Below are 25,768 nucleotides of genomic sequence, written 5' to 3'. Positions count from 1 at the left end.
CGATGTTGATGAATGTCTTGATATGGGCATGTTCATCTTGGAAGCATGGAGTGACACCGATGATACAGATCATGAGACAAAGGTACCGGTGTTCTTTTCTCCTATTCTAGAGAGACACACCTATGGTACCGGTCATCAACCAAGGGTACTGGTGGTTTTTTCTTTCTCCTCCGGGAGCGGCACCAATGGTACCGGTCATGGGCCCTGGGTGCCGGTGCTTTTTTCTTTCTACTCTGGACCGACACTATGGGTACCGGTCATGGACCAAAGGTACTGGTATCCATTTTTCTCTGCTTAGCAATGACACCATGGATACCGGTGTCCTTTCCCGTCTGCTCCGGTGGTGCTGTGTGCCTTGATACCGGCTTTTTTCATCTCGGGAGTGTTGACCCTTGGTACCGGAGTTGTATCCACTGGTACCAGTTCTTCCTTTTTAACAGTGTTTTCTTTCATGCCCACGACTTCGGTCGGCATATTTTCACTGTTCCTGTGGGTGATGTCGACGTTTCTAATGGGAGTCGACCTCCCTGCTCGATGTCGACTTCTCTATTGATGCCATGTTATTGTCGTCAGTTCTGATCGATGTCGCAGTCCATATCGACATTCAGGTCGAGGTTGGACTTTCTTATCGACATATTAATTTGTGCTCTAGTTGTTTGGGTTCTCAGCCCTGTCGACATCTTCTCTTCTAGTGCTGCCCGGTTCAGTTTTTTGATTCCGGGGACATTTTCACGTGAGTCTTCTCTGCTTTTGTTGACTCCTATCCCGTGACACCAGTTGTCCTTGCAGTTACCGGTGTCGGTGTTGTATCGATTCCTTCATGGTGTTGGGGTTTTTTTTTTTTTGGGGGGGGTGGGGGGGTTTGTAATTGTTTATTTATAACAAACAAACAAACAAAAAAAAGCCATTACAGCGAAACATTAGTACAATATAGAAAACAATACATTCCGCCAATCTGCAAAACAGCAAAACCCATTAATATCAACCCCTCCCCACCCATCCCTCCCACCCCCCGGTAACAGCATATAGCTACCGTCATCCCTCAAGAACCATATAACCCCACAGATGGGCATCGTAACATCCCAGTAAAAGGAAAGAGAAGAAAGAACAAAATTGAAGAAAAAATGAGCACAAAACTGGAATAATACAAGCCCCCAAACCATATCCAGGCCCAACAATCAACTCACATCAGAGCTCCCCGCATCTAGTCCCTCCACTACCAGGTATCTCCCTCAAATATCATAATATTGCTGCCACTTTCTAGTCAACAAGGCCGAAAGCCGGAATATCTCACAGACCCAGCCCAATTTCTCTCTCATTAGGGTCAAAGTAGGTATAGCAGTACTTCGCCAGTGGCAAGCCACAGTCAACCTAGCCGCTGTGAAGGCCAACCATACCAATCTATCCTGGGTATCATCTGCTCCTCCTGTGGGAAACCCCAATAAGGCCACCTTTGCCTTTTCTTCGAGGGGCACCTGAAGGAGTGTTCCCACATACTTAAACACCGGCCTCCAGAAATCTTGAATTGAAGGGCAGTTCCACCACATGTGAAAGAACGTGCCTTGCTGTCCACATCCCCTCCAGCATAAGTCTGTGCCCTGAGCAGTCATCTTACTCAGGGTAACCGGAGTCATGTACCAGCAGACCAACATTTTAAGAGCATTCTCCACCAACACAGGAGCCACCGCTACATGATGTATCCTAAATGAGACATTTTCCCATAGAGCTTCATCAAACACCTGCCCCAAGTCCCGTTCCCAAGCCACTAGATATGAAGGCTTCCGGGCCTGTCCTGATGCACCCAGTTATACAGCTGTGAAATGCAACTTATGCACACTGGGGACCCCAACAGCTGCTCAAAGTCAGAACAGCTATAAGCCGCTGCATCAGCCTGTTTAGCCGTCTGTAAATAACTTTATCCCAGGACAAGCAGGCAGCATATTCTTGACTGATGGGTGACGGCACCGACGGAGCCCCGGTACGGACAATTTTAGAGTGATTGCACTCTAAGAACTTTAGAAAGTTCTAGCTCGGCCGCACCGCGCACGCGCGAGTGCCTTCCCGCCCGACAGAGGCGCGCGGTCCCTCAGTTTCTTAGTTTCCGCGGAGCTAAGAAGACGCGTTTTTTTTCAACGGCTGTTGAAACTTTTTTTCTATTGCCTTCCCGCTCGCGTAAACTTTTTGGCTTTGGCCTTATTTCGTTTCTTTTTTTCTTTTGTTAAAAAAAAAATAAAAAAAAAATATTTTTCTTTTTCTTAATTTGATTTTCCCCGGCGGGGCCTTCTGCCACCATCGAAGCCTCAGCCTTCGATTTGGCGGAAGCCGTTTTTCCTTTCATGCCCCCTCAACCGGGTTTTAAAAAGTGCCAGCGGTGTGCTAGGCCTATATCTCTCACGGACCCACACAACTGGTGTTTACAGTGTTTGGGTCCTGAGCATCAGGCCTCTACTTGCACCCGCTGTGCTACTCTAAAAAAACGGACATTAAAAAATCGCCAGATACAACAGCGATTACTGTTCGGTACCGAGATGTCCGACCCCGTTCCTTCGACTCCGGCTTCGGCACCGATTCAGTCGGCACCCTCGTCTTCGACGCCGCGTGATTCCACACCGGCATCTCAACAGTCAGGTAAGCCGGCTAAGAAGCCTTCCCCGCTGGAACGTCTTCCGGCCTCGAGTGCAGTGAGTCCAATCCTGCCGCCTGTAAGACGCCAGCGGAAGCGCTCCGCCCCTATAGAGGTGAGTCCCTCGACATCGGGCTCCTCATCTCCGGGGCGTCGAGCGGCACCGCAGGTACCGCAGAAGAAAAAAGCGGTACCGGTGCCATCCCTCGATGACCGCATTACGGCCATCCTTCAGGTGCAGCTTAAGGAGCAATTAGAAAGACTCCTTCCTGCTATCATGACACCGAACCTTCCGGTGCTGGCCCGCACCGAGCTATCGGTACCGGTTGTGGAACAACCTATATCGATACCGATTGTGGAACCCGTATTACCCGCTTCCACTGTTTCGGTACCGCTTCACCTATCCTCATCGGTATCGATGCCAGTTCTTGCACCGGAGCCGAGAGCTCACCATCAATCGGTACAGACTTCGGCACCGGTGCGACCGATAACATCTCCTGACTCGGTATCGATGAGGTCGGGTAAGTCGGTGCGCAAAACCCGACACATTCAAACGTCGACACCGGAGTCTCAGGACCATGCTTCCCATGTCAGGGATCCTGATCTGTGGGGGGACTCAGAGGAACCCTTTCTTTCTGAAGGCGAATGTTCCTCAGAGGAAGAGGACTCGGCTGTCCCTGACCCATCCTCCAAACAGGTCACTTCCTCTTTCTCCTGTTTTTTGAAAGAGATGTGTGAATCCTTGTCCATTCCTTTGGAGGCTGAATCCAAAAAGTCTAAAGCTTTTTTGGATGCCCTTGATTTTGATCAGCCTCCAAAGGAATTTTTGAAACTTCCCCTTCATGACATCTTGAGGGAAACTTTCTATAAGAATTTAGAGACTCCTTTAACTGTCCCAGGGGCCCCACGTAAACTGGATTCTCTATATAAAGTAATTCCCATTCCTGGGTTCGACAAACCTCAACTTCCACACGAATCATTATTTGTCGAGTCCACCCTTAAAAAGACTTCAGGAGCCAGTGTATATGCATCTGTCCCTCCTGGCAGAGAAGGAAGGGCCATGGATAAATTTGGTAAGAGGCTCTACCAAAATGCTATGTTAGCAAATAGGGCTAGTAATTATGCTTTTCATTTTTCTTTTTATTTAAAGCATCTCCTTACCACCATGGCTTCTTTCGAAAAATATCTTCCTTCACGAAAGCATTCCTCTTTTCACACCTGCTTGTCGTCTCTTTTCCAATTGCGTAAGTTTATGGTTAGATCCATATATGACACCTTTGAACTTACATCCAGAGCGACAGCAATGTCGGTGGCTATGCGCCGTTTGGCCTGGCTTCGGGTATCCGAGCTTGATGTTAACCATCAAGATCGGTTAGCCAACGCCCCGTGCCTAGGGGATGAGCTCTTTGGGGATTCCATGGACTCAACCACACAAATGCTCTCGGCTCATGAGACGCGCTGGGATACCCTGCTTAAAAATAAAAAGAAGCCTCCTCCACCAAAACCATATAGACAGCAGTCGGCCTATCAACGCCGCTTCACAGCTCGTCCATTAACCACCACTGCTCAGCAACCCAGGCGTCAGAGGCAACAACAACGTCAGCCTCCCAGACAGCAGCAGCAACAACAATCTGTGAAACAACCTCCTCAGCAGAAGTCACAGCCCTTTTGACTTCATTCTCCACAGTATAGCCAGTATCCCTATTCCTGCTCTCCTGCCTCAGCCTATAGGAGGTCGACTTTCTCTGTTCCTCAGCCGGTGGGAAGTAATCACGTCGGACCAATGGGTCCTCAACATCATCCGCCACGGCTACTCTCTCAACTTTCAGACTCTTCCACCTCAAAGCCTGCCAAAAGAGTCTGCTTTGAACAGTCCTCAATCGGCCCTCCTTATTCAGGAGGTCCAATCCCTCCTCCTTCTGAACGCTATAGAAGAAGTTCCTCTAGATCAAAAGGGGCAGGGATTCTACTCCCGTTATTTTCTAGTCCCCAAAAAAACAGGAGATCTCAGACCCATCCTAGATCTTCGCGATCTCAACAAACATCTGGTAAAAGAAAAATTCAAGATGCTTTCTTTAGCCATCCTTTATCCCCTTCTAAATCAAAACGACTGGCTATGCTCCCTCGATCTCAAAGAGGCTTACACTCACATACCGATCAATGTAACCTCAAGACCATATCTCCGATTCATGATCAATCATTGTCATTACCAATACAAGGTACTGCCCTTCGGTCTAGCCTCATCTCCAAGGGTATTCACCAAATGTCTCATTGTGGTAGCGGCATTTCTACGCTCTCACCACCTTCATGTATTCCCTTACCTGGACGACTGGTTGATCAAAGCCACATCCGCTCAAGCAGTTCTCCTGGCCACCAACCAAACCATCCAGTTTCTACAAATTCTGGGGTTCGAGATCAATCTACCCAAATCTCATGTCATCCCCACTCAAAGACTTCAATTCATTGGAGCGATCCTAGATACACTCCAAATGAGAGCTTTCCTACCATCCAATCGTCTTCAGACCCTTCAGTTTCTATGTCAGCAGGTGCTTTCACTACCTTCCATCTCAGCCAGACAGATGATGGTACTCTTGGGGCACATGGCATCCACAGTTCATGTCACACCTCATGCACGTCTTCACCTGCGCACTCCTCAATGGACCCTGGCTACTCAGTGGTCTCAAGCGTCGGATCCTTGCTCACGACACATATCTGTGACATTATCTCTTCGTCAGTCTCTTCAATGGTGGTTGGTATCCTCAAATCTATCCAGAGGTCTTCTGTTCCATCAGCCTCCTCATCAACTAGTCATCACCACCGACGCCTCTCTGTATGCATGGGGAGCTCACTTGAACGAGTTCCAGACTCAAGGTTTTTGGACAGCCCAGGAAAGGAAGCATCAAATCAATTTCCTGGAACTCAGAGCGATGTTTTATGCCCTCAAGGCCTTCCAACATCTTCTCTTTCCTCAGGTCCTTCTGTTGTGCACATACAATCAGGTTGCGATGTACTACATCAACAAACAGGGTGGGACAGGTTCTCGCCTTTTATGCCAGGAAGCCCAGAAGATCTGGACTTGGGCCATAGATCACCATCTCTTCCTGAAAGCTATCTACATTCAGGGAAAACAGAATTCTTTAGCGGACAAACTCAGCAGAATTCTCCAACCTCACGAGTGGACACTCGATCCTGTAACTCTGCAGTCTATCTTCACTCAATGGGGCACTCCTCAGATAGACCTCTTTGCAGCTCCTCACAATCATCAGCTGCCCCTATTCTGCTCCAGACTTTACTCTCCGCACCGTCTAGCAGCAGATGCTTTTCTCCTCGACTGGTCGAATCTGTTCCTGTACGCCTTCCCTCCGCTACCTCTCATGTTGAGAACCTTGTTCAAGCTCAAGAGGGAACGAGCCACCATGATTCTAATTGCTCCGAGGTGGCCCAGGCAACATTGGTTCTCCCTTCTACTTCAACTCAGTTCCAGGGAACCTTTTCTTCTTCCTCTGTTTCCATCTCTGCTTACGCAACAGCAGGAAACCCTTCTACATCCCAACCTCCAGTCTCTACACCTGACAGCTTGGTATCTCTCGGGCTGACTTCGACTGATACTCTTTTGTCGCAGCCCGTTCGTTCCATTCTGGATGCCTCCAGGAAACCAGCCACTCTGCAATGTTACCATCACAAGTGGACGAGATTTTCTTCCTGGTGTCTTCTTCATCATCTTGATCCCACTTCCCTGGCAGTGGAGACGTTGTTGGATTATTTACTTTCTTTGTCTGACTCTGGCCTTAAGTCCTCTTCCATCAGAGTCCACCTCAGTGCCATTGCAGCTTTTCATGAGCCAGTCCATGGAAAACTTCTTTCAGCTCATCCCCTGGTATCCAGGTTCATGCGTGGGCTTTTCAATGTGAAACCACCTCTCAAAGCCCCTCCTGTTATCTGGGATCTCAATGTGGTTCTTTCCGCCTTGATGAAGCCTCCATTTGAACCATTGGCTACATCTCCTTTCAAGTTTCTCACTTTAAAGTGCTTTTCCTTATTGCTCTTACCTCTGCCAGGAGGGTCAGTGAGCTTCATGCACTGGTCGCAGATCCACCTTTTACGGTTTTCCACCATGACAAGGTGGTTTTGCGTACACATCCAAAGTTTCTCCCTAAGGTTGTCTCTGAATTCCATCTCAACCAATCCATTGTTCTGCCGGTTTTCTTTCCAAAACCTCATTCTCATTCTGGGGAACAAGCTCTGCATACTTTGGATTGTAAACGGGCTCTAGCTTACTATCTAGAGCGTACGAAACCCCACAGATCAGTTCCTCAACTTTTTCTGTCCTTTGATCCGAATAAAATGGGACGTCCTGTTTCTAAACGTACGTTGTCTAATTGGCTAGCAGCGTGCATTTCATTCTGTTATGCTCAGACCGGACTGACACTGGAAGGTTCTGTCACGGCCCATAGAGTCAGAGCTATGGCAGCATCTGTAGCTTTCCTCCGTTCCACTCCTATTGAGGAAATCTGCAAAGCTGCTACTTGGTCCTCAGTTCACACTTTTACATCTCATTATTGTCTGGATGCATTCTCCAGACGGGATGGACACTTCGGCCAATTTGTTTTCATAATGGCCAACCTTCCCTCCATCCCTCTTTTTGTTAGCTTGGAGGTCACCCATCAGTCAAGAATATGCTGCCTGCTTGTCCTGGGATAAAGCACAGTTACTTACCGTAACAGGTGTTATCCAGGGACAGCAGGCAGATATTCTTGTGTCCCACCCACCTCCCCGGGTTGGCTTCTTAGCTGGCTTATACTAACTGAGGGACCGCGCGCCTCTGTCGGGCGGGAAGGCACTCGCGCGTGCGCGGTGCGGCCGAGCTAGAACTTTCTAAAGTTCTTAGAGTGCAATCACTCTAAAATTGTCCGTACCAGGGCTCCGTCGGTGCCGTCACCCATCAGTCAAGAATATCTGCCTGCTGTCCCTGGATAACACCTGTTACGGTAAGTAACTGTGCTTTTCACTCAAAGATATGGGAAAAGGTCCTTAGAGTCTAACTTATAAAGTGCTTGGAGCTCATGAAAAGCTCGGATAGACTCCCCCTCAAGAAATTGGCCAAAGTACTGCAACCCTTTCCTTGCCCACTTCACAAAGAGCCCCCCATCTCTACCCGGCAAGAAATCAGATGCATAACTCAAGGGTAAATGGTACAACCCCTTACTTTTACCGAGTAATTTGCGAGCTTCTCCCTTCCAAACCTGCATCGTCCATTTAGTGAAGGGATTAGAAATGGACCCCAACTCCTGCGCCCCCAAGTCCCCCCACATAAGCGACCTAAGGGTCCGAGCCCCCCATGAACTCCCCAACACTCCCTGCTCAACCTGCACCCATAACTTCAAAGAGGGCGCATGCTACTCCACTCCTGCCCGTAACTGAGCCGCTCTATAGTAATGCTCCAGATGCGGGGGTCCCAGACCCCCTTCCGCCTTAAACTTAAACATGGCCCAGTAAGCCACCCGGAGACGTCTGCTTCCCCACACAAACCGTAATAGGCTACGCTGCCACTGGAGAAAATACTTTTGAGGGATTTCTATAGGCATAACTTGAAAAAAATATAAAAACTTAGGTAAAATCAACATCCGGGCTACCTCCATGCCCCCCATCCAGGACACATATAATTTGTCCCACCTTTCCCAGGATGCCATCAAAGGAATATAGTTTAGTTGAAATAAGGACGTCCAATCCACCCCCAACTGGATACCCAAATATCTTATAGGGCCCTTAACCCACCGAAAAGGCACTGCCTGTTTAATACATGGTATATCCGTGTCCGGGACTGAGATATTAAGAATCTCCATTTTAGTCAAATTGGCCTTAAAGCCTGATAACGCCCCATAGTCCGTCATAAGATCCTGGAGGGTCCTGAGCAACGTCTCTGAAACCTCCACAATTGCTAGAATTTCATCAGCGTATAAGGACAATTTATGCTCGCACCCCTGAACCTTTATGCCACATACCTGAGCTGTCTGTTGGATCTTTTGTGCAAGAGGCTCAATCACCAGTGCAAAAAGCAAGGGCGATAATGGGCATCCTTGCCTCGTGCCCCACCTTAGCTCAAAAGGGGAGGAATAGACCCCGTTGTTTTTCACACACGCTATGGGTCCGTTATACAGAGATAAAATCCAGGACACATAGCGGGACCCCAGACCCACATGTTGGAGGACCGCCTCCATGAATTGCCAATCCATGCAGTCAAAAGCCTTTTCGGCATTCACTGCCACTGCTACCCATGGGTCTCTATTACATCGGGCCTGCCAGACTAAGTTCAAAACTTTACGGATCCCATCTGCCGCCTGCCGACCCCCTATGAACCCCACCTGATCAGGATGGATAAGTGCTGGCATATGAAGCGATAAGCGGTCAGCCAGCACCCGCGCAAGAATTTTGGTATCTATACACAACAGGGAGATAGCCATAATATTAGATTGCATCTGCTGCAGGCGTAGACGATGAGCCAACAATTTCCTCGCTCTATTACCAGTTTCAAAAAACCGTAAATGAAGACGCTCAAGATTGAATTGTATATCCTCATCTTCCAACGTCCCCAATTCTGCCCGAACCTCACGGATCCGAAGCCCAAGGGGAGCCTCTCCCTGACCACGTTTATGTTGATCAACTAGCCAACATAGAGTCTCTCTCAGACTCTGTTCCTTCTGCAATTTAAGTCTCTTTTTATAAGCGGCCATAGATATAAGCTCCCCCTGCAATACGGCCTTCAGATCGTCATCGGAGAGTATTGACTAACATTATTATGCTCCAAAAAATCCATAATAACCTGCTCCACCTTATGGACCAGCAGTGGATCCTTTAATAAACTATCATTCAATTTCCAGTATCGATCCCCTACTCTCGATGCTCCCCATCGGACATCCATCCAAATGGGGAGCATGATCCAACCACCCAATGTCCTCAATGTGTGTCTCTATTAATCTACCTCCACCCCTTATCCCACAGGTGTCGAAGTCGGTCCTCGAGGGCCGCAATCCAGTCGGGTTTTCAGAATTTCCCCAATGAATATGCATTGAAAGCAGTGCATGCACATAGATCTCATGCATATTCATTGGGGAAATCCTGAAAACCCGACTGGATTGCGGCCCTCGAGGAGGGACTTTGACACCCCTGCCTTATCCAAATACAACCTATCCTGGTATAAACCCCATGAACAGGGGAATAGTACGAATAATCTTTACCCATCCAGTGCTGGGATCGCCATCCATCTACCACATTTAATACTTCTACAAAGTGCTTAAGACGCTTCCTATCTGACTTAAGCTGGTCCCCCCAACCCCCGTAGAGTCCCAGCGGGGATCCATAATCAGGTTAAAGTCCTTGCCTATAAGCACCGAAACCTTTTTAACCAGCAGTACCTTGGCCAATACCTCATCAAAAAAGGAACCCTGCTTAGTATTCGGGACATACAGATTTACCAGAGTAACCACTTCCCCATTTATCTGACCCAATCAAATAACCCAACGCCCCCCCTCATCCCTCCATTCTTGTTCAGGCACTATTTTAAGATGTTTAGCAAACAAAATACCCACCCCTGCCTTCTTCCTCTCTTTCCTATTAGAGGCCCAGACCCGTCCTGGATATTCTCTATATTGTATCAACTTTTCCCCTGGTTTCATAAAGTGAGTTTCTTGAACAAAACTAATATCAATCCGCAACCTCTTTAATTCTTTCAACAATAGCTGACGTTTACGGGGCATGTTGAGACCCTTGACGTTAAAGCTGCCCAATCTCAATTTATGAGCTCCCATAACCCAATATTCCAAATCCACACCATGCACCCCTCTTCCCCCTCCCCCCACACATCCCCAAAAACCCTTGCTGTTACCCCCCTGCCCCCTCCCCTCCAGCTCCACTCCCACCACTTCCATCTCCTGTCCATGACTTCGGGTGACCCCACCAAAGCCCATGTCCCTATCCATCACCCCCTCCCAGAAGGTCTGCCCACCATACACTCACTACAAACGCTCCCCCCCATACAGGAATCCCCTCACTCGCACCTCTAGATACGCCCCCATACATAGTAACACTGTCCACAGTATCCCAAGATCCCGGACAACCGGGGATTTTTAAACAGGACAAGTCCGCTATAGTCACAGCTCCACCTCAAGGTTCTGGTCCGTCACCCCTTTTGGTAGGTGCCCCCATGGCCTCGCAACTGCCTGTCCGTCGTTTGCGGGAACGCGCTGGTCATGCTTGCCACTGGAACCGCTCTGCCTGCTTGCCCATTGGTTTCCCTAGGGCTGGATCCTCCGCACTTTGTAGACCTTCTCTCCTCATCAGTGCCCCGGCTTCTGCCAGGGTGGTGACTCTTTTATGCGCCCCATTGATGGTAATCAGGAGCCCAAACGGAAATAACCAGCAATATTTCAAATTAGCTTTTTCAAAATCTGCACCACTGGACAAAATTCCCGGTGCCGTTGTAAGATGATCGCTGAGAGATCTTGGAAGACTTCCACTTTATGCCCCTTCCAGTCAAAGGTGCCCAACTCTCTGGCCTTCCGCACCATCCGCACGATCTTTATCTGTAAAATTATGGAGACAATTATATCCCGAGGAAAGTTAAATTTCTTGGGTCCCAATGTACGATAGGCCCTATCCACCTTCATCCCAGCACTCGCGCCAGCATTGTCCCCCTCCTGCGGGCAAAGGGCCCCAAAGATCTCCTGGACCACATGTACTGCATCCTGATAATCAGCCAGCTCGGGCACTTCTCTGATGCACACATTATTTCTTTATGACCTGTTCTCCAGATCCTCAATGCGGGTAAAACAGTCTTGCCAGTCCTTCTGGGCTGCCATAAAAGCCCTACTCGAATCCTGCACCTCCTCTTCTTGCTCCCCAATGCGCCGCTCAGTCTCTTCCATTCTCCCCAGAAGATCAGCAAAGTCCTTTCTAATTTCTTTAATGGCATCTTAATCTTGCCTTTCACTGCTGCCACCTCCTGTTTAATATCATAAGCCCACTGCTGTAGATCTGCCTTCGTGACAGCCGCAGCACAATCCTGGCGTCACAATCTTGGAGAGGCGCCCAGCTCAGACTACCTCAGACGCGCACTCCCCGGACTCACGCTCGGGTGCTCTGGAGGCCCCGCGCACATGGCGCAGGCTGCCCTGCTCACTGCCCATGTCAGGCCGACGCCCTTTTTTTTAGACGGCATGATAAGCGGGTGATCCACTCCGGTTTGCTAAAAAAGAGACCCAGTAACGGTATGAAGTGCCAAATCACCCCTGGGAGGTAGGGATTTGCCCACGGAGGTCAGAGCTCTTACTCTAACCGTCTGCCATGCTTCGTGACATCACTGGAAGTCCCATGGTCTTGGTTTTGACTGGTTGAGAGGCTTAGGGTGTCTTTTGGAATTATGCCCCATCTCTCTCTGAAGTGGTTGGTGCTTCTTCATCACATGTGCTTTTTTCCCTTGAGTGGGGTTCGCAACGCTTTCATATTTGCATGACATGTTATTTTTTTACAGATCCATTAGGGAATTTTCTGTAACTGCATTCCTTTGGGAGATGACTTTGTACAGTCATTTCTTTTCCTATGGAATTTCTTTTCCTTCCTTGTACTTATCTCAAGGGTCTTTTACTTCCCTTCCTTGATCTCTGTGGGGACTTTTTTGACACACTCTTTGAAACGATTAACATGTGTCATTGTTTCCCTCCTGGTGGAGTTCATCCTCACGGTTAGTGTGTAGGTTTCTGTCTTTCTGGGCAGAGTGGACAAGGCTTTGGACTGGTTAGCCAAATGGGCTTACTAGATCCCTCTCCTGCCTGAATGGTTTTCCTTGGCATACATTTGTGTACACATTTCATGTAGCCGCTTTTCAATTTCAGTACCTGTTTTTGCAGATCTGTTTTTTATGGATCTGGTCTGCATCCTTGTGTCTCTTAAGAACATAAGAAGTGCCTCTGCTGGGTCAGACCAGAGGTCCATCGAGCCCAGCAATCCGCTTGCGCGGTGGCCCAACAGGTCCAGGACCTGTGTAGTAGTACTCTATCTATACCCCTCTATCCTTTTTTCCTTCAGAAAATTGTCCAATCCCTTCTTAAACCCTAAACCCTACTCTGTCCTATCACGCCCTCTGGAAGTGCATTCCAGGTGTCTACTACCCGTTGGGTGAAGAAAAACTTCCTAGCATTGGTTTTTGAATCTGTCCCCTTTCAACTTTTCCGAATGCCTTCTCATTCTTGTAGTTTTTGAAAGTTTGAAGAATCTGTCCCTCTCTACTTTCTCTATGCCCTTCATGATCTTGTAAGTCTCTCATATCCCCTCTAATTCTCCTCTTCTCCAGGGACAAGAGCCCCAGTTTCTCCAGGCTCTCATTGTATTAAAGGTTCTCCATACCCTTTATCAAAGTGTCGCTCTCCTCTGAACCCTCTCCAGTATCACCATATCCTTCTTAAGGTACGGCGACCAGTATTGGACGCAGTACTCCAGATGCGGACGCACTGTCGCCCGATACAACGGTAGGATAACTTCTTTCGTTCTGGTTGTAATATTCTTCTTGATTATACCTAGCATTCTATTCGCTCTCTTAGCGGCCGCTGCGCACTGTGCCGTCGGCTTCATTGTTTTGTCCACAATTACCCCCAAGTCCCTTTCTTGGGTACTCTCACTCAATAACATCCCTCCCATCGTATATCTGTACCTTGGGTTTCTGCTTCCTAAATGCAATACTTTACATTTCTCTACATTGAATTTCACCTGCCATCTCGTTGCCCATTCCCCTAGTTTGTTCAGGTCCCTTTGTAATTCTTTGCAGTCCTCTTTAGTCCGAGCACCACTAAATAGTTTGGTGTTGTCTGCAAATTTTATTATTTTGCACTTCGTCCCTGTTTCTTTATCATTTATAAATATATTGAATAGCAGTGGTACGAGCACCGTTCCCTGCTGAACACCACTCGTGACCCTCCTCCAGTCCCGAGTAGTGGTCCTTTACTCCTACCTTCTGCTTATCCATCTATGTACGTCTCCTTCCACCCCATGGTTCTTCAGTTTCTGAAGTAGGCATTCATGGGGTACTTTGTCAAAGGCTTTTTGGCAATCTAAATATACGATGTCTATGGGGTCCCCTTTGTCCATCCATTTGTTAATTCCTTTGAAGAAGTGCAGTAAGTTCGTTAGGCATGATCTCCCCTTGTAGAAGCCGTGTTGGCCCTCTTTCTGATTTCTCCTCTGGTTCCCAGTATCATGACAGGGGTTTTTCATGTGTCTAACTACCCTCTGTCGTCTGGATTATTCCTGTGGTTCTTCCTGATTGTTGAATCCTACCATTTATAACAATGGCGTCAGCTCCACTTGAGTTTATTACCTGGAAAATGGTTTTTCCTTCTGTCTCTCATCTCTTCCAGAGGGATCAGTTAGTTTCATGCCCTGCTTACAGCTTCCTCCTTATCAGTCTTTCATCAAGCCAAGGTGATGTGTTCATGTCCACGGTATCTTATACTATTTTCATTTCGGTCAGCTAGTTCTTCTGCCTGTGTTGTTTCCTGCACCTTGTTTTTCTCTACGAGGATTCTGGCTTTGACCTATAAGTGGGGTTTTGTCCTCCGGGTTACTCAGGGCAGAGCCACTGTGATTTTATTCCAACCTTTCTTTTCATTCAACTCAGTTTGGATATCCTATGTTCATGGGAACTATTTTCACTTGGCTGATTGCCTCCCTCTCGTTCTTCTTTACTCAGATTGGCCTGGCACGGGGATATCGTGTCCCAGACCTTAAGTTCGAGTTATGGTAGATTTTGTTGTTTTCCTTATAGTTAAATTACTGAGGAATTCTGTACAACTGCCACCTACCTGATCCTCAGTTCATTTCTTCACTTCTCACTATTGTCTGGGTTTTTTTCTCCAGACGGGATAGGTACTTCGGCCATTATGTTTTCCATTTGTTTTCTTTGGCCAACTTTCCCACCATCCCATCTCTGTTAGCTTGGAGGTCACCCATCAGTGAGAATATGCAGCCTGCTTGTCCTGGGATAAAGCACAGTTACTTACTATAATAGGTGTTATCCAGGGACAGCAGGCAGATATTCTCACAACCCACCCACCTCCCTGGGTTGGCTTCTTAGCTGGCTTATCTTAACTCTTACGTCAGATGGGAAGGCACTCGTGCATGCGTGGTGTGGGTGTCAAGAACCTTTTCAAGTTCTTGAAGTGTCCATACCGGGGCTCTGTCGGTTATGTCACCCATCAGTAAGAATATCTGCCTGCTGTCCCTGGATAACATCTGTTACGGTAAGTAACTGTGCTTTATTAACAGCAGTGTGAAAATTGTTAGTTAATTTTTAAGGATTTGCACAGAGATTTTTATTCTACAATGGTACACTTGTTGAACTCTCGCACGCTAATGTGAGACCACCAGACTTATTTTCCATTTGCTTCTATGAGAACCTAGCAAAGAAAGCTCTGCTTATCCCAGGACAAGCAGGCAGCATATTTTTAACGTATGGGTGACGTCACCGACGGAGCCCCGGTACGGACCTTTTTAACTAGAAAGTTCTAGTTGGCCGCACTGCGCATGCGCGAGTGCCTTCCCGCCCGACGGAGGAGTGCGTGGTCTCCAGTTTCTTCGTTTCCGCCGTTGAAAACTCTATTTTTGCCTTCCCGCTCGCAATTTTTTGATCCCTTTTTGTTCTATTTTTTGTCTTTCGACTTAATTTTCTTTAAAAAAAAAAACTCGTGTCTTTTTCTTTGCTTTTTGCAGCCAGCCCCAGCGGGGCCTGTTGTAATCATCCAAGCCTCCGGGTTTGATTTCGCGGAGGCCGTGTTTCCCTTCATGTCCCCTCAACCGGGCTTCAAGAAGTGCCAGCGGTGTGCACGCCCGATCTCTCTAACTGACCCACACAACTGGTGCCTTCAGTGTTTGGGTCCAGAGCATCGGGCTGACACCTGCACCCGCTGTGCTACTCTTAAGAAACGCATTCTTAAGAACCGGCAAATACAGCAAAATATTCTTTTCGGCACCGGTTCTACCATGGATCAGGCCCCAACGTCGACGGCACCGCCTAAATCGGCACCGACCACATCGACACCGCCTGATCCTCCTTCGGGGTCGATAGCGCTAGGTAAGCCAGCTAAGAAGCCTTCCACTTCCCTTGAGCGCCTTCCAGTTACAGCGGTGACCCCGGTCCTTCCGGCGTCCCGCCGATCCCGTAAACGCTCCGCTCCGATCTCGGTGAGTGCCTCGTCATCGGCCTCCTCATCGCCGGAGCGTCGAGCAGCACCTATGGTACCGAAGAAATCTAAAACGGTACCGGTGCCCCCATTGGAGGACCACATCTCGGCCATCCTCCAGGACAAACTCCAGGAGCAGCTACAACAGCAACTCCAACAGCTCCTTCCGACCCTACTGGCACCGCTCCTTCCGGTACCGGTCCGGCCCGAGCCTCGCACCACTCCACCGGTGTCCACCCCCTCGGTACCGATGGACACTTCCATGCCGGTCTTATCTGCCCAACCTGCACTTCAGACTTGCTCTGCAGAGGACCCCTCCCGGGCCCAAGATCGACGCTGGTCGTCTCGGGACCGGGATCGGCACCATTCCTCCCGGGACAGGGATCGACGCCGGTCTTCATCTCCCGGCACCGTATCCATGCGATCTGGCAAGTCCCTTTCTAAAACCCGCCATACTGAGCCGGCTATCAGGGACCCAGACTTATGGGAGCAATCCCCACTCGGTACCGAGGAGGATGCCTCTTCTACAGATGAGGAACCCTCCATGGCTGAATCCACTTCCAAGCCTGAGCAATCCTCCTTCACGAAATTCCTTCGGGAGATGTCCGCGGCTCTCTCCATACCACTTGAGTCCGACTCTAAGAAGTCCCAGGCTTTTTTAGAAGCCTTGGACTTCGACCAACCTCCCAAGGAATTTCTCAAACTGCCCGTACATGATATCCTACGGGAAACATTTTATAAAAATTTGGAAAATCCCCTTACTGTTCCAGGTGCCCCTAGAAAACTGGACAGTTTATACCGGGTCATCCCTATTCCGGGATTTGATAAACTCCAATTGCCCCATGAGAGCCTCCTCGTAGAGTCCACTCTCAAAAAATCTCAGGGTTCCAGTGTTTATGCCTCCACCCCTCCTGGCAGAGAGGGGAAAACAAAGGACAAATTTGGAAAGCGCCTGTACCAGAATGCCATGCTGGCTAACAGAGCCAACAACTACACCTTTCATTTTTCATTTTATATGAAACACCTGGTCCAACAACTTTCTGCTTTACAAAAATATGTACCTGAACGTAAGGTTCCACTATTTCAACAACAAATTTCCACCCTCCTTCAGCTCAGAAAATTCATGGTGCGCTCGATTTATGATTCCTTCGAGCTCACTTCCCGAGCTTCTGCACTGGCGGTAGCCATGCGACGCCTTGCCTGGCTGAGGGTGTCTGATCTTGATGTGAACCACCAAGACCGTCTCGCCAACGCGCCCTGCCTTGGTGATGAACTTTTTGGGGAGTCTCTAGATACCACAACACAAAAACTTTCGGCTCATGAGACCAGATGGGACACCCTCATTAAGCCTAAAAAGAAGACTCCACCTGCGCGACCATACAGACCTCAGTCCTTTTACCAACGTCGCTTCTCTGCTAGGCCGCTTAATCCTCCTCAACAGCAATCCCGTCGGCCTCGCCAACAACAGCACACTCAGGCTCGCTCTCAGTCTCACCAGGCGACCAAGCCTCTCCCTCAGACTAAACCTCCTCAGCCCTTTTGACTCCTTTCTCCAGGGCATAGCCAGTCTCCAACCGTCGATGCCTCTTCCTCAACCTATCGGAGGCCGCCTCACCATCTTTCTCCAACGCTGGGAGGCCATCACATCAGACCTGTGGGTTCTCAACATCATCCGTCACGGATACTCACTAAGGTTCCAGACTCTTCCTGTAGACCATCCTCCCGTAGAGTCTGCTTCTCACTCCTCCCAAACGCCACTCCTCCTCAGGGAGGTCCAATCCCTCCTCCTCCTCAATGCCATCGAAGAAGTTCCTCCAGACCAAAGAGGTCAGGGATTTTACTCCCGCTACTTCCTGGTACCCAAGAAAACGGGAGATCTTCGTCCCATCCTAGACCTCAGGAACCTCAACAAGTGTTTGGTCAAGGAAAAGTTCAGAATGCTCTCCCTTGCCACGCTTTATCCTCTTCTATCTCAACACGACTGGCTATGTTCCCTGGACCTCAAGGAGGCCTACACTCACATCCCAATCCATCAGGCTTCACGTTGCTACCTTCGATTCCAGATACAGACTCACCACTATCAGTACAAGGTACTGCCCTTTGGTCTCGCATCATCACCCAGGGTGTTCACCAAATGCCTGATTGTGGTAGCGGCTTTTCTCAGGTCCCACAACCTACAGGTGTTCCCCTACTTGGACGATTGGTTGGTGAAAGCACCTACATCTCCACTTGTGCTGCAAGCCACTCATCAAACCATCTCTTTCCTCCATCTCTTGGGATTCGAGATCAATTATCCCAAGTCGCATCTGCTTCCCACACAACGCCTCCAGTTCATCGGAGCAGTTCTCGATACCAATCAGATGAGGGCGTTCCTTCCTGCCGACCGGCACCGCACCCTGCTTCACCTTTGTCGACAGGTGCTCCTCCATCCATCCATCCCTGCTCGGCAGATGATGGTCCTTCTGGGCCACATGGCCTCGACAGTCCATGTGCTTCCTCTGGCGCGACTCCACCTCAGGATACCTCAATGGACCCTTGCCAACCAATGGTCACAGACCACGAATCTTCTTTCTCATCCCATCTCTGTGACATCGTCTCTTCAGCAATCTCTTCAATGGTGGTTGAGCTCCTCAAATCTTTCCAGGGGACTTCTCTTTCATCTACCCCCTCATTCCATGGTCATAACCACGGATGCTTCCCCCTATGCATGGGGGGCTCACTTGGGCGATCTCCGCACCCAGGGACTCTGGACCCCTCAGGAGCGTCAACATCACATCAACTTCCTGGAGCTCAGAGCCATGTTTTATGCTCTCAAGGCTTTCCAGCATCTCCTCTACCCTCAGGTTCTTCTCCTGTGCACAGACAACCAAGTCGCCATGTACTACATCAACAAGCAAGGCGGCACCGGATCTCGTCTCCTTTGTCAGGAGGCCCTCCGAATCTGGACCTGGGCCACGGCCCACAATCTTTACCTCAAGGCTGTCTATATCCAGGGCGAACAGAACTCCCTGGCCGACCAGCTCAGCCGCATCCTTCAACCTCACGAGTGGACCCTGGACCCTCCCACTCTCCACTCCATCTTTGCTCGCTGGGGCACCCCGCAGGTGGACCTATTTGCAGCTCCTCACAACCATCAGCTGCCCCAGTTCTGTTCCAGACTCTTCTCTCCGCATCGTCTGGCCCCGGATGCATTCCTGCTCGACTGGACGGATCGGTTCCTCTATGCCTTTCCTCCACTCCCTCTGATGTTGCGGACCTTGTTCAAACTCCGCAAGGACAGGGCCACCATGATTCTCATCGCCCCTCGGTGGCCCCGACAGCACTGGTTCTCCCTCCTGCTTCAGCTCAGCTCCAGGGAGCCCATTCCTCTTCCTGTGTTTCCTACTCTGCTTACACAGCAGCATCAGTCTCTACTGCATCCCAATCTGTCTTCCCTCCACCTGACAGCTTGGTTTCTCTCGGGCTGACCTCTCCAGAGAACCTGTCTCAGCCTGTCCGTCGCATTTTGGATGCCTCCAGGAAACCCACCACACTCCAATGTTACCATCAGAAGTGGACCCGGTTTTCCTCTTGGTGCCTCCTGCATCATCACAATCCCACCTCATTGGCGGTAGAGACCGTACTGGACTATTTGCTCTCTCTGTCCAATGCTGGTCTCAAGTCTACCTCAATCAGAGTCCACCTCAGTGCCATCACTGCTTTTCATGAGCCTATCCTCGGAAAACCTCTCACGGCTCATCCTCTGGTTTCCCGGTTCATGAGAGGCCTCTTCAATATCAAACCACCTCTACAGCCTCCTCCGGTCGTCTGGGACCTCAATGTGGTTTTGTCAGCCCTCATGAAGCCTCCCTTTGAGCCTCTTGCTACTACTTCGCTCAAACTTCTCACATGGAAGGTGCTTTTCCTCATTGCCATCACCTCTGCCAGGAGGGTCAGTGAGCTGCATGCACTGGTCGCCGATCCACCGTTCACTGTTTTTCACCATGACAAGGTGGTTCTGCGTACCCATCCTAAATTCCTCCCCAAGGTGGTTTCAGCCTTTCACCTCAACCAGTCCATTGTGCTGCCTGTCTTCTTCCCAAAACCCCATTCTCATCCTGGGGAACAGGCGTTACACACGCTGGATTGTAAGCGTGCCCTTGCATACTACCTTGAACGTACCAGGGCTCACCGCTCCTCTCCTCAGCTTTTTCTGACCTTCGATCCCAACCGTCTGGGTCGTCCTGTCTCTAAACGAACGCTGTCCAATTGGCTTGCTGCCTGTATTGCGTTCTGTTATGCTCGGGCCGGCCTGTCACTGGAAGGAGCTGTCACGGCCTACAGGGTCAGAGCTATGGCTGCTTCTGTGGCTTTCCTCCGTTCCACGCCTATTGAGGAAATCTGCAAGGCGGCCACTTGGTCTTCAGTTCACACATTCACTACTCACTACTGTCTGGATACCTTCTCCAGACGGGATGGACACTTTGGCCAATCTGTGTTACAGAATTTATTTTCCTAATGGCCAACCACCCCTCCTCCCTCTCTGTTAGCTTGGAGGTCACCCATACGTTAAGAATATGCTGCCTGCTTGTCCTGGGATAAAGCACAGTTACTTACCGTAACAGGTGTTATCCAGGGACAGCAGGCAGATATTCTTACGACCCACCCACCTCCCCGGGTTGGCTTCTTAGCTGGCTTATCTTAACTGGAGACCACGCACTCCTCCGTCGGGCGGGAAGGCACTCGCGCATGCGCGGTGCGGCCAACTAGAACTTTCTAGTTAAAAAGGTCCGTACCGGGGCTCCGTCGGTGACGTCACCCATACGTTAAGAATATCTGCCTGCTGTCCCTGGATAACACCTGTTACGGTAAGTAACTGTGCTTTCTTGCCAGCAGAGGGAACATGTTTACTAGATCAAACTGCAGCAGTGTTTTACCAAAGCAGACAATTAAAATTTTGTAACAGATCAGGTTTGCTTAGTTTCATTATTTTAATTAGCATTTCTGACCCCTTTCTAGATATAAGGCAACCATATTTTCCTATAGTTTAAGAAGATTGGTGTATTTTAAAAATGTTTTGGACTCTCTGTACTTTTCACCTTTTCTTACCAGCTAATGATGTGACTGGATTAAGAGAGTCAGAAGAGAAGCTAAAGCAACAACAGCAAGAATCGGCCCGAAGGGAAAACATCCTGGTAATGAGACTGGCAACAAAAGAGCAGGAGATGCAAGAGTGTACGGTATGTATTAAGAGCACTAAGCTCTTAAGCCACTTTGAAGTACTACCTGTATTTTGAGTTTCTGTGTGCTATGATATGAATTTGAGGCTTCATAACATTTATTTGTAGTACTCTTGGCTTTTATAGTATTTAAAATAAATAATCTGAAACTTTTTGTAATCAAAATTTGGCAAAATAGGGAAAATGCTTCAAACACTATTGGTGTTGGCTGCAGTGTATGAAGAGCACCAATTTCCATGTTATCCGAACCTGTGGTGAATAACCACAAATAACTGGTTAGAATTGTTATTTGTAGAAAGTTGTCTGTTAAATTTGGTCATTGCAATATATGAAATAATTAACATTGTCCTTCCCCCAACTCATTTGACTTAACATGCTGGTATTTCTCAAAGTTTAACACAGCCAATTCTGACTATCAGTAAGCAAATGTTAAATCAATAGCACTTGCCAATTAATGCAGTTAATAAGTTAACATTCAATGATCTGTTCATAAACCATTTCTATATACGTTGCAGGAAAATCATATGGGTATATAGGCTCATGTCCTATAGAATTTTTCTAGAAGCATATTTAGAATTGAAAAGTCTTTTATATGACCCTCTAGAATAGTGTTCTTCAACCGCTGGGCAGAAATTTTCTGTTGGTCCACAGGGCCGGCATGTCCATTGGGCAGAAGACAGTGTTCTTCAGCTGCCGGTCCATGGTGTGATCAAAGCGGCATCTTCGGGCTGGCTCCGAGTGCTGCAGTGCACAAAGCCGTGGGAAAAGGCTCTGATGCGCGTCCTGCACCTGAACCGGAAGCCTTCTCTCTGACGTCAAAGGGAAGGCTTCCAGATGAGGCACGGGACGCGCACGAGGAGCCACTGCCCACAGCTTTGTGCAATGCAGTACTCGGGGAGCCGGCCTGAAGACGCCGCGTTGATCACACCATGGACCGGCCCAAAGATAACACCGTGGGGCAGGCCAGAAGGCAAGGCAAGCATGGAGGGAGAGAGACAACAACAGTAAGGGGAATGCTTTTATTTTATTTAGTGATTTATTTACATCTGCTGTCTGTTCATGAAGAAATGCATTTGTTTCTTTTCATCTGGGGTTGTACTGCTTGCAGAGTCTTGCATCTTAGGGTTTGTTTGTAAATATTAGTACTTTTAGTTTTTGGTCCTGCATTTGCATGGGGTTATCTGTTTTCTGGTAAGAATGAATGTTGAAAAGCATACAGTGTGCTTTGTGTATTTAAATTTTGTGGTTAACCATTATGTGGTGTTAATACCATGTGGTGTTTATATTGTTATGTATATACAGTGGTACCTCAGTTTATTGAAGTATAAAAAAGACAATATTCTGTACAACTTCATATAAATCAAAAATAGAACCTTCCATTTCGATCTGGTTTTGGTACAACTTCCCAATGATTCAGTTGCTTATGTTTTTACATCATCTGGGAAGGTAATTGTATTGTCTTTCAGACATGGGTATAGAAGAGAACCTAAACTGTGTAGTGGATGAATAGGAAAATAAGTGTCTTAAATGTTGGAAATGTTCCTTGATGGATGAATCTGTTGCAGTAATAATAAGATGCTTGAGCAGCTGGGCACATGATAGAAGGACATTGCAGATGGTAGGAGTCTGATCAGCAGACAAGACTCTTGTTGCCACATCAAAGACAGATAAGATGCAAATGATGTCATTTAACTGTCGTTCATTTAAATCCAAAAGCAGCTTCTGCAGTTTTTTTAATCATTGAATTTAGTTTCCATGTGTTATGTTTTAACATATTGATACTTGTCTCAAGTTTTTAGAGAATGAAAAGGGGGCAAAGTTTGTCCCTGCCCTGCCATTAGCTGCAGTTACCTGTCCACACGTCATTCTCTATTTGTAGCCCACAACAGAGAGTACTGACACTCATGCAGTGTTCTGTGTATATAGGTTGCCCTCTCCTGGAGTCTGTCTTCCTAATCTTCAGGGTTTGGAGCCTGTTAAAATACAAAATAAAGAAGAAAAACAAAATTCTGTTAAATTTTTAAAATACAAAGAAACTTAATAATTGTAAAGTATATGTACAAACACATTCAGATATGTTAAAAAGTATTAACAATACTGTGGGACAATAAAGGCAATTCGAGTTCCTTGCAAATTTCTTATAAAATAGAATTCAAAATGTATTAAAATAGAAGTTTATCATATTGATCTACACTACATAACTTCACACTTTCAGCATGAAATAACAATCATAGGAATATTCAAAAATTAAGAACAAGAAACTCAGAGGTGTAGATTAAATAAGTTTTCAAACCCTTTGTCATAGCAACCTCAAATTGGCTCTGTTTCCAAAAATAGCCTTACGAAGTTCCATAATAAGTTATAGAGCCTATTTGTTTCCACTCACAGTAATTTTGCTGACTTAAATATTAATGGATGAAGAATAAAGTTGTTTTTTGTTAATGTGAATTTGAAGCAAAGGTCTAAAGATGCCAAACACAGAGCTGCTGAAAGAAAACTCCAAGATAAGGTTGGTTGTTTTGTTTGTATTTACATCATTTAATTACATGCTTCATTGGCTAAGTTCAAGGCACGGTGCAGTATACATAATACAGGTACTCATAAAATCAACCTTCTATTATATATACACAGGAGTCTACTGTAGCTGTTGAATCCCATTACTTGTGAATTGGTAAAAGGGTATCTCTTAGATTTTGAACTCCTCCCTTTCTACAGTGGAAAACAGCTCCCTCTCCAGTTTTTCAAGCAAACTCAGAAGGTGTGTTCTGATCTGCGTTGCTGCTTTTTATGTATTTTTCCTTTCTGTTCTCAAATTTCTTTGTGGATTCAGTGTTCTGAGATTCCCTTCCAGGGCTTACTCTGCCAGGGAAAAGATGCAGTCCCACATGGGCAGACCTCTGCTCCCAGGCCAATCTCTTCAAAGTACCTTTAGAGCCAGCCTACTTGATGTCCTTTAGAAGCTCGGGGTTCCTGTCCATGGGAGCTGACTCACCTGCTGAAATTCTCAAAGGCTTGAACACAGGCTATGTGGCCCCCGAGAAAGAATCCCCTGTGTATGAATTTTTGGAGGTGGGAGTCTGTGGTCGGAGTCTGTCCGACAAGCAGCCAGAAGATCTCCATCAGTCGAGTTCCTTATTGGATTTTACAATGAAGACTGTGTTTCTGGTTGCCATAGTTTCGGTGAGACGGATCTTGAGTTGCAGACCGTCTCCTGTAGAGAATCCTTCCTCCAATTCGTGAAGTCGGGCATTTCTCTGCGGACAGTTCCTTTTTTCCTTCCAAAGGTAGTTTCTGCTTTCCATGCCAATCAGAAGATTTGTTTTGCCTTCCTTCCACCCTATGGTTTTGGCAAAGCAGTACAAGATTTTGCAGAGGATGGATGTGCGTAGAGCCCTACTAATCTATAAGACTAATGATTCCAGATTTTGTGGTCACCTTTTTGTGTTGACCAGCCACACAAGATGAGGCCAGATTCCTAGGCTTTGATTGCCAGATGGATTTGCATGGTAATTTCATTCGTTTTAAATCTTTATTCATTTTTTGTGTTACAACAAGTGTTACAAATAAACTCAATAGAAACTTAAATACACACTTGACTAACTCATATATTAATATCAAGTATAACATTAATATAATAATCCCCTGTCCCACCCTCCTTCCCAACCAATAATACATAAATCAATTTTATTGTACATTTTTTAAATATTAATTTAGTATGTAATAATCAAAATTGAAAAACCCACCCCATTTCCCTCTTAACAATTATCTTATCATGGGAAAAGTTCATTAGAGAAATCATGTTAACGGTCTTCAGATGTTTCCAGTGTTATTTATGGGAAAAATTATCCTTCTTTACAAAAATCGGTTAATGGTCCCCATATTTTTTTAAATTTATTCATGTATCCTTTGTGTGTTGCAATAGCGAGTTCCATTTTATATATGTGGCATACCGAATTCCACCAGAACATATAGTTCAATCTATCATGTTGTTTCCAATTGAATGTAATTTGTTGTATTGCAATTCCAGTTAAAATAAATAAAAGTTTGTTATTACTGGATGAAATTTGGCTTTTTGCTCTCATAGTTGTTCCAAATAATATAGTATCATATGTCAAGGCTACTGGATTTTCTAACATTCTGTTAATTTGGGGCCAAATTGATTTCCAGAATGATAGGATAAATGGACAAAAGAATAAAAGATGATCTAATGTCCCAATTTCAATATGACAGTGCCAGCATCTATTAGATCTTGAACTATCTATTTTTTGTAAACGAGTAGGGGTCCAAAAAGCTCTATGAAGAAGAAAAAACCAAGTTTGTCTCATAGATGCTGACACCGTACATTTTAGCCTCCAAGACCAAAGTCGTGGCCATTGAGATGCACTAATTTGGTGTTTTATCTCAATGCTCCAAATGTCTCTAAGACCATTTTTTGGTTTTTTATTTATATATCCGGATATTAATTTATACCACTGTGCGGCTTTGTGACCTATTGAGTCCATCTGGAAACATAAGAATTCCAAACTGTGATATTTAGCGAGATCTTTCCATTCAGGGAACCCTTTCTGAATAGATTGCTTCAATTGCAACCATTTAAAATATTGTGTTTTATTGAGACCAAATTTTTGTTGCAATTGTGAAAACTCCAGCAATTTATCATTTTTAATTACATCATCCAAAGTGCGAATGCCTGCTATCAT

The 25,768-nt window shown here is 47.0% G+C and overlaps 1 protein-coding gene across 5 annotated transcripts in view; it reads left to right on the top strand.

The window, feature by feature from the left end:
• The window catches only part of WTAP (WT1 associated protein), a 252,683-nt gene that overhangs the window by 103,345 nt on the left and 123,570 nt on the right, over nucleotides 1-25,768 (top strand). For 4 of the 5 annotated variants that reach the window (XR_004538971.1, XM_033939910.1, XM_033939908.1 and 1 more), the window contains one exon: nucleotides 20,941-21,068. The exons of the other annotated variant lie outside the window; for it this stretch is intronic. Coding sequence is in view for 3 of the 4 variants with exons in the window: in XM_033939910.1 (XP_033795801.1) it covers nucleotides 20,941-21,068 (128 nt within the window). In the remaining variant the exon portion in view is untranslated. The remainder of the gene's footprint in view (nucleotides 1-20,940; nucleotides 21,069-25,768) is intronic. 5 annotated transcript variants of the gene reach the window in all.

The sequence above is a fragment of the Geotrypetes seraphini genome, chromosome 3, assembly GCF_902459505.1.
Source record: "Geotrypetes seraphini chromosome 3, aGeoSer1.1, whole genome shotgun sequence".
Classification (NCBI taxonomy): domain Eukaryota; kingdom Metazoa; phylum Chordata; class Amphibia; order Gymnophiona; family Dermophiidae; genus Geotrypetes; species Geotrypetes seraphini.
Note: the sequence above shows the minus strand (reverse complement) of the source record. Positions and strands in the feature narration are given on the sequence as shown.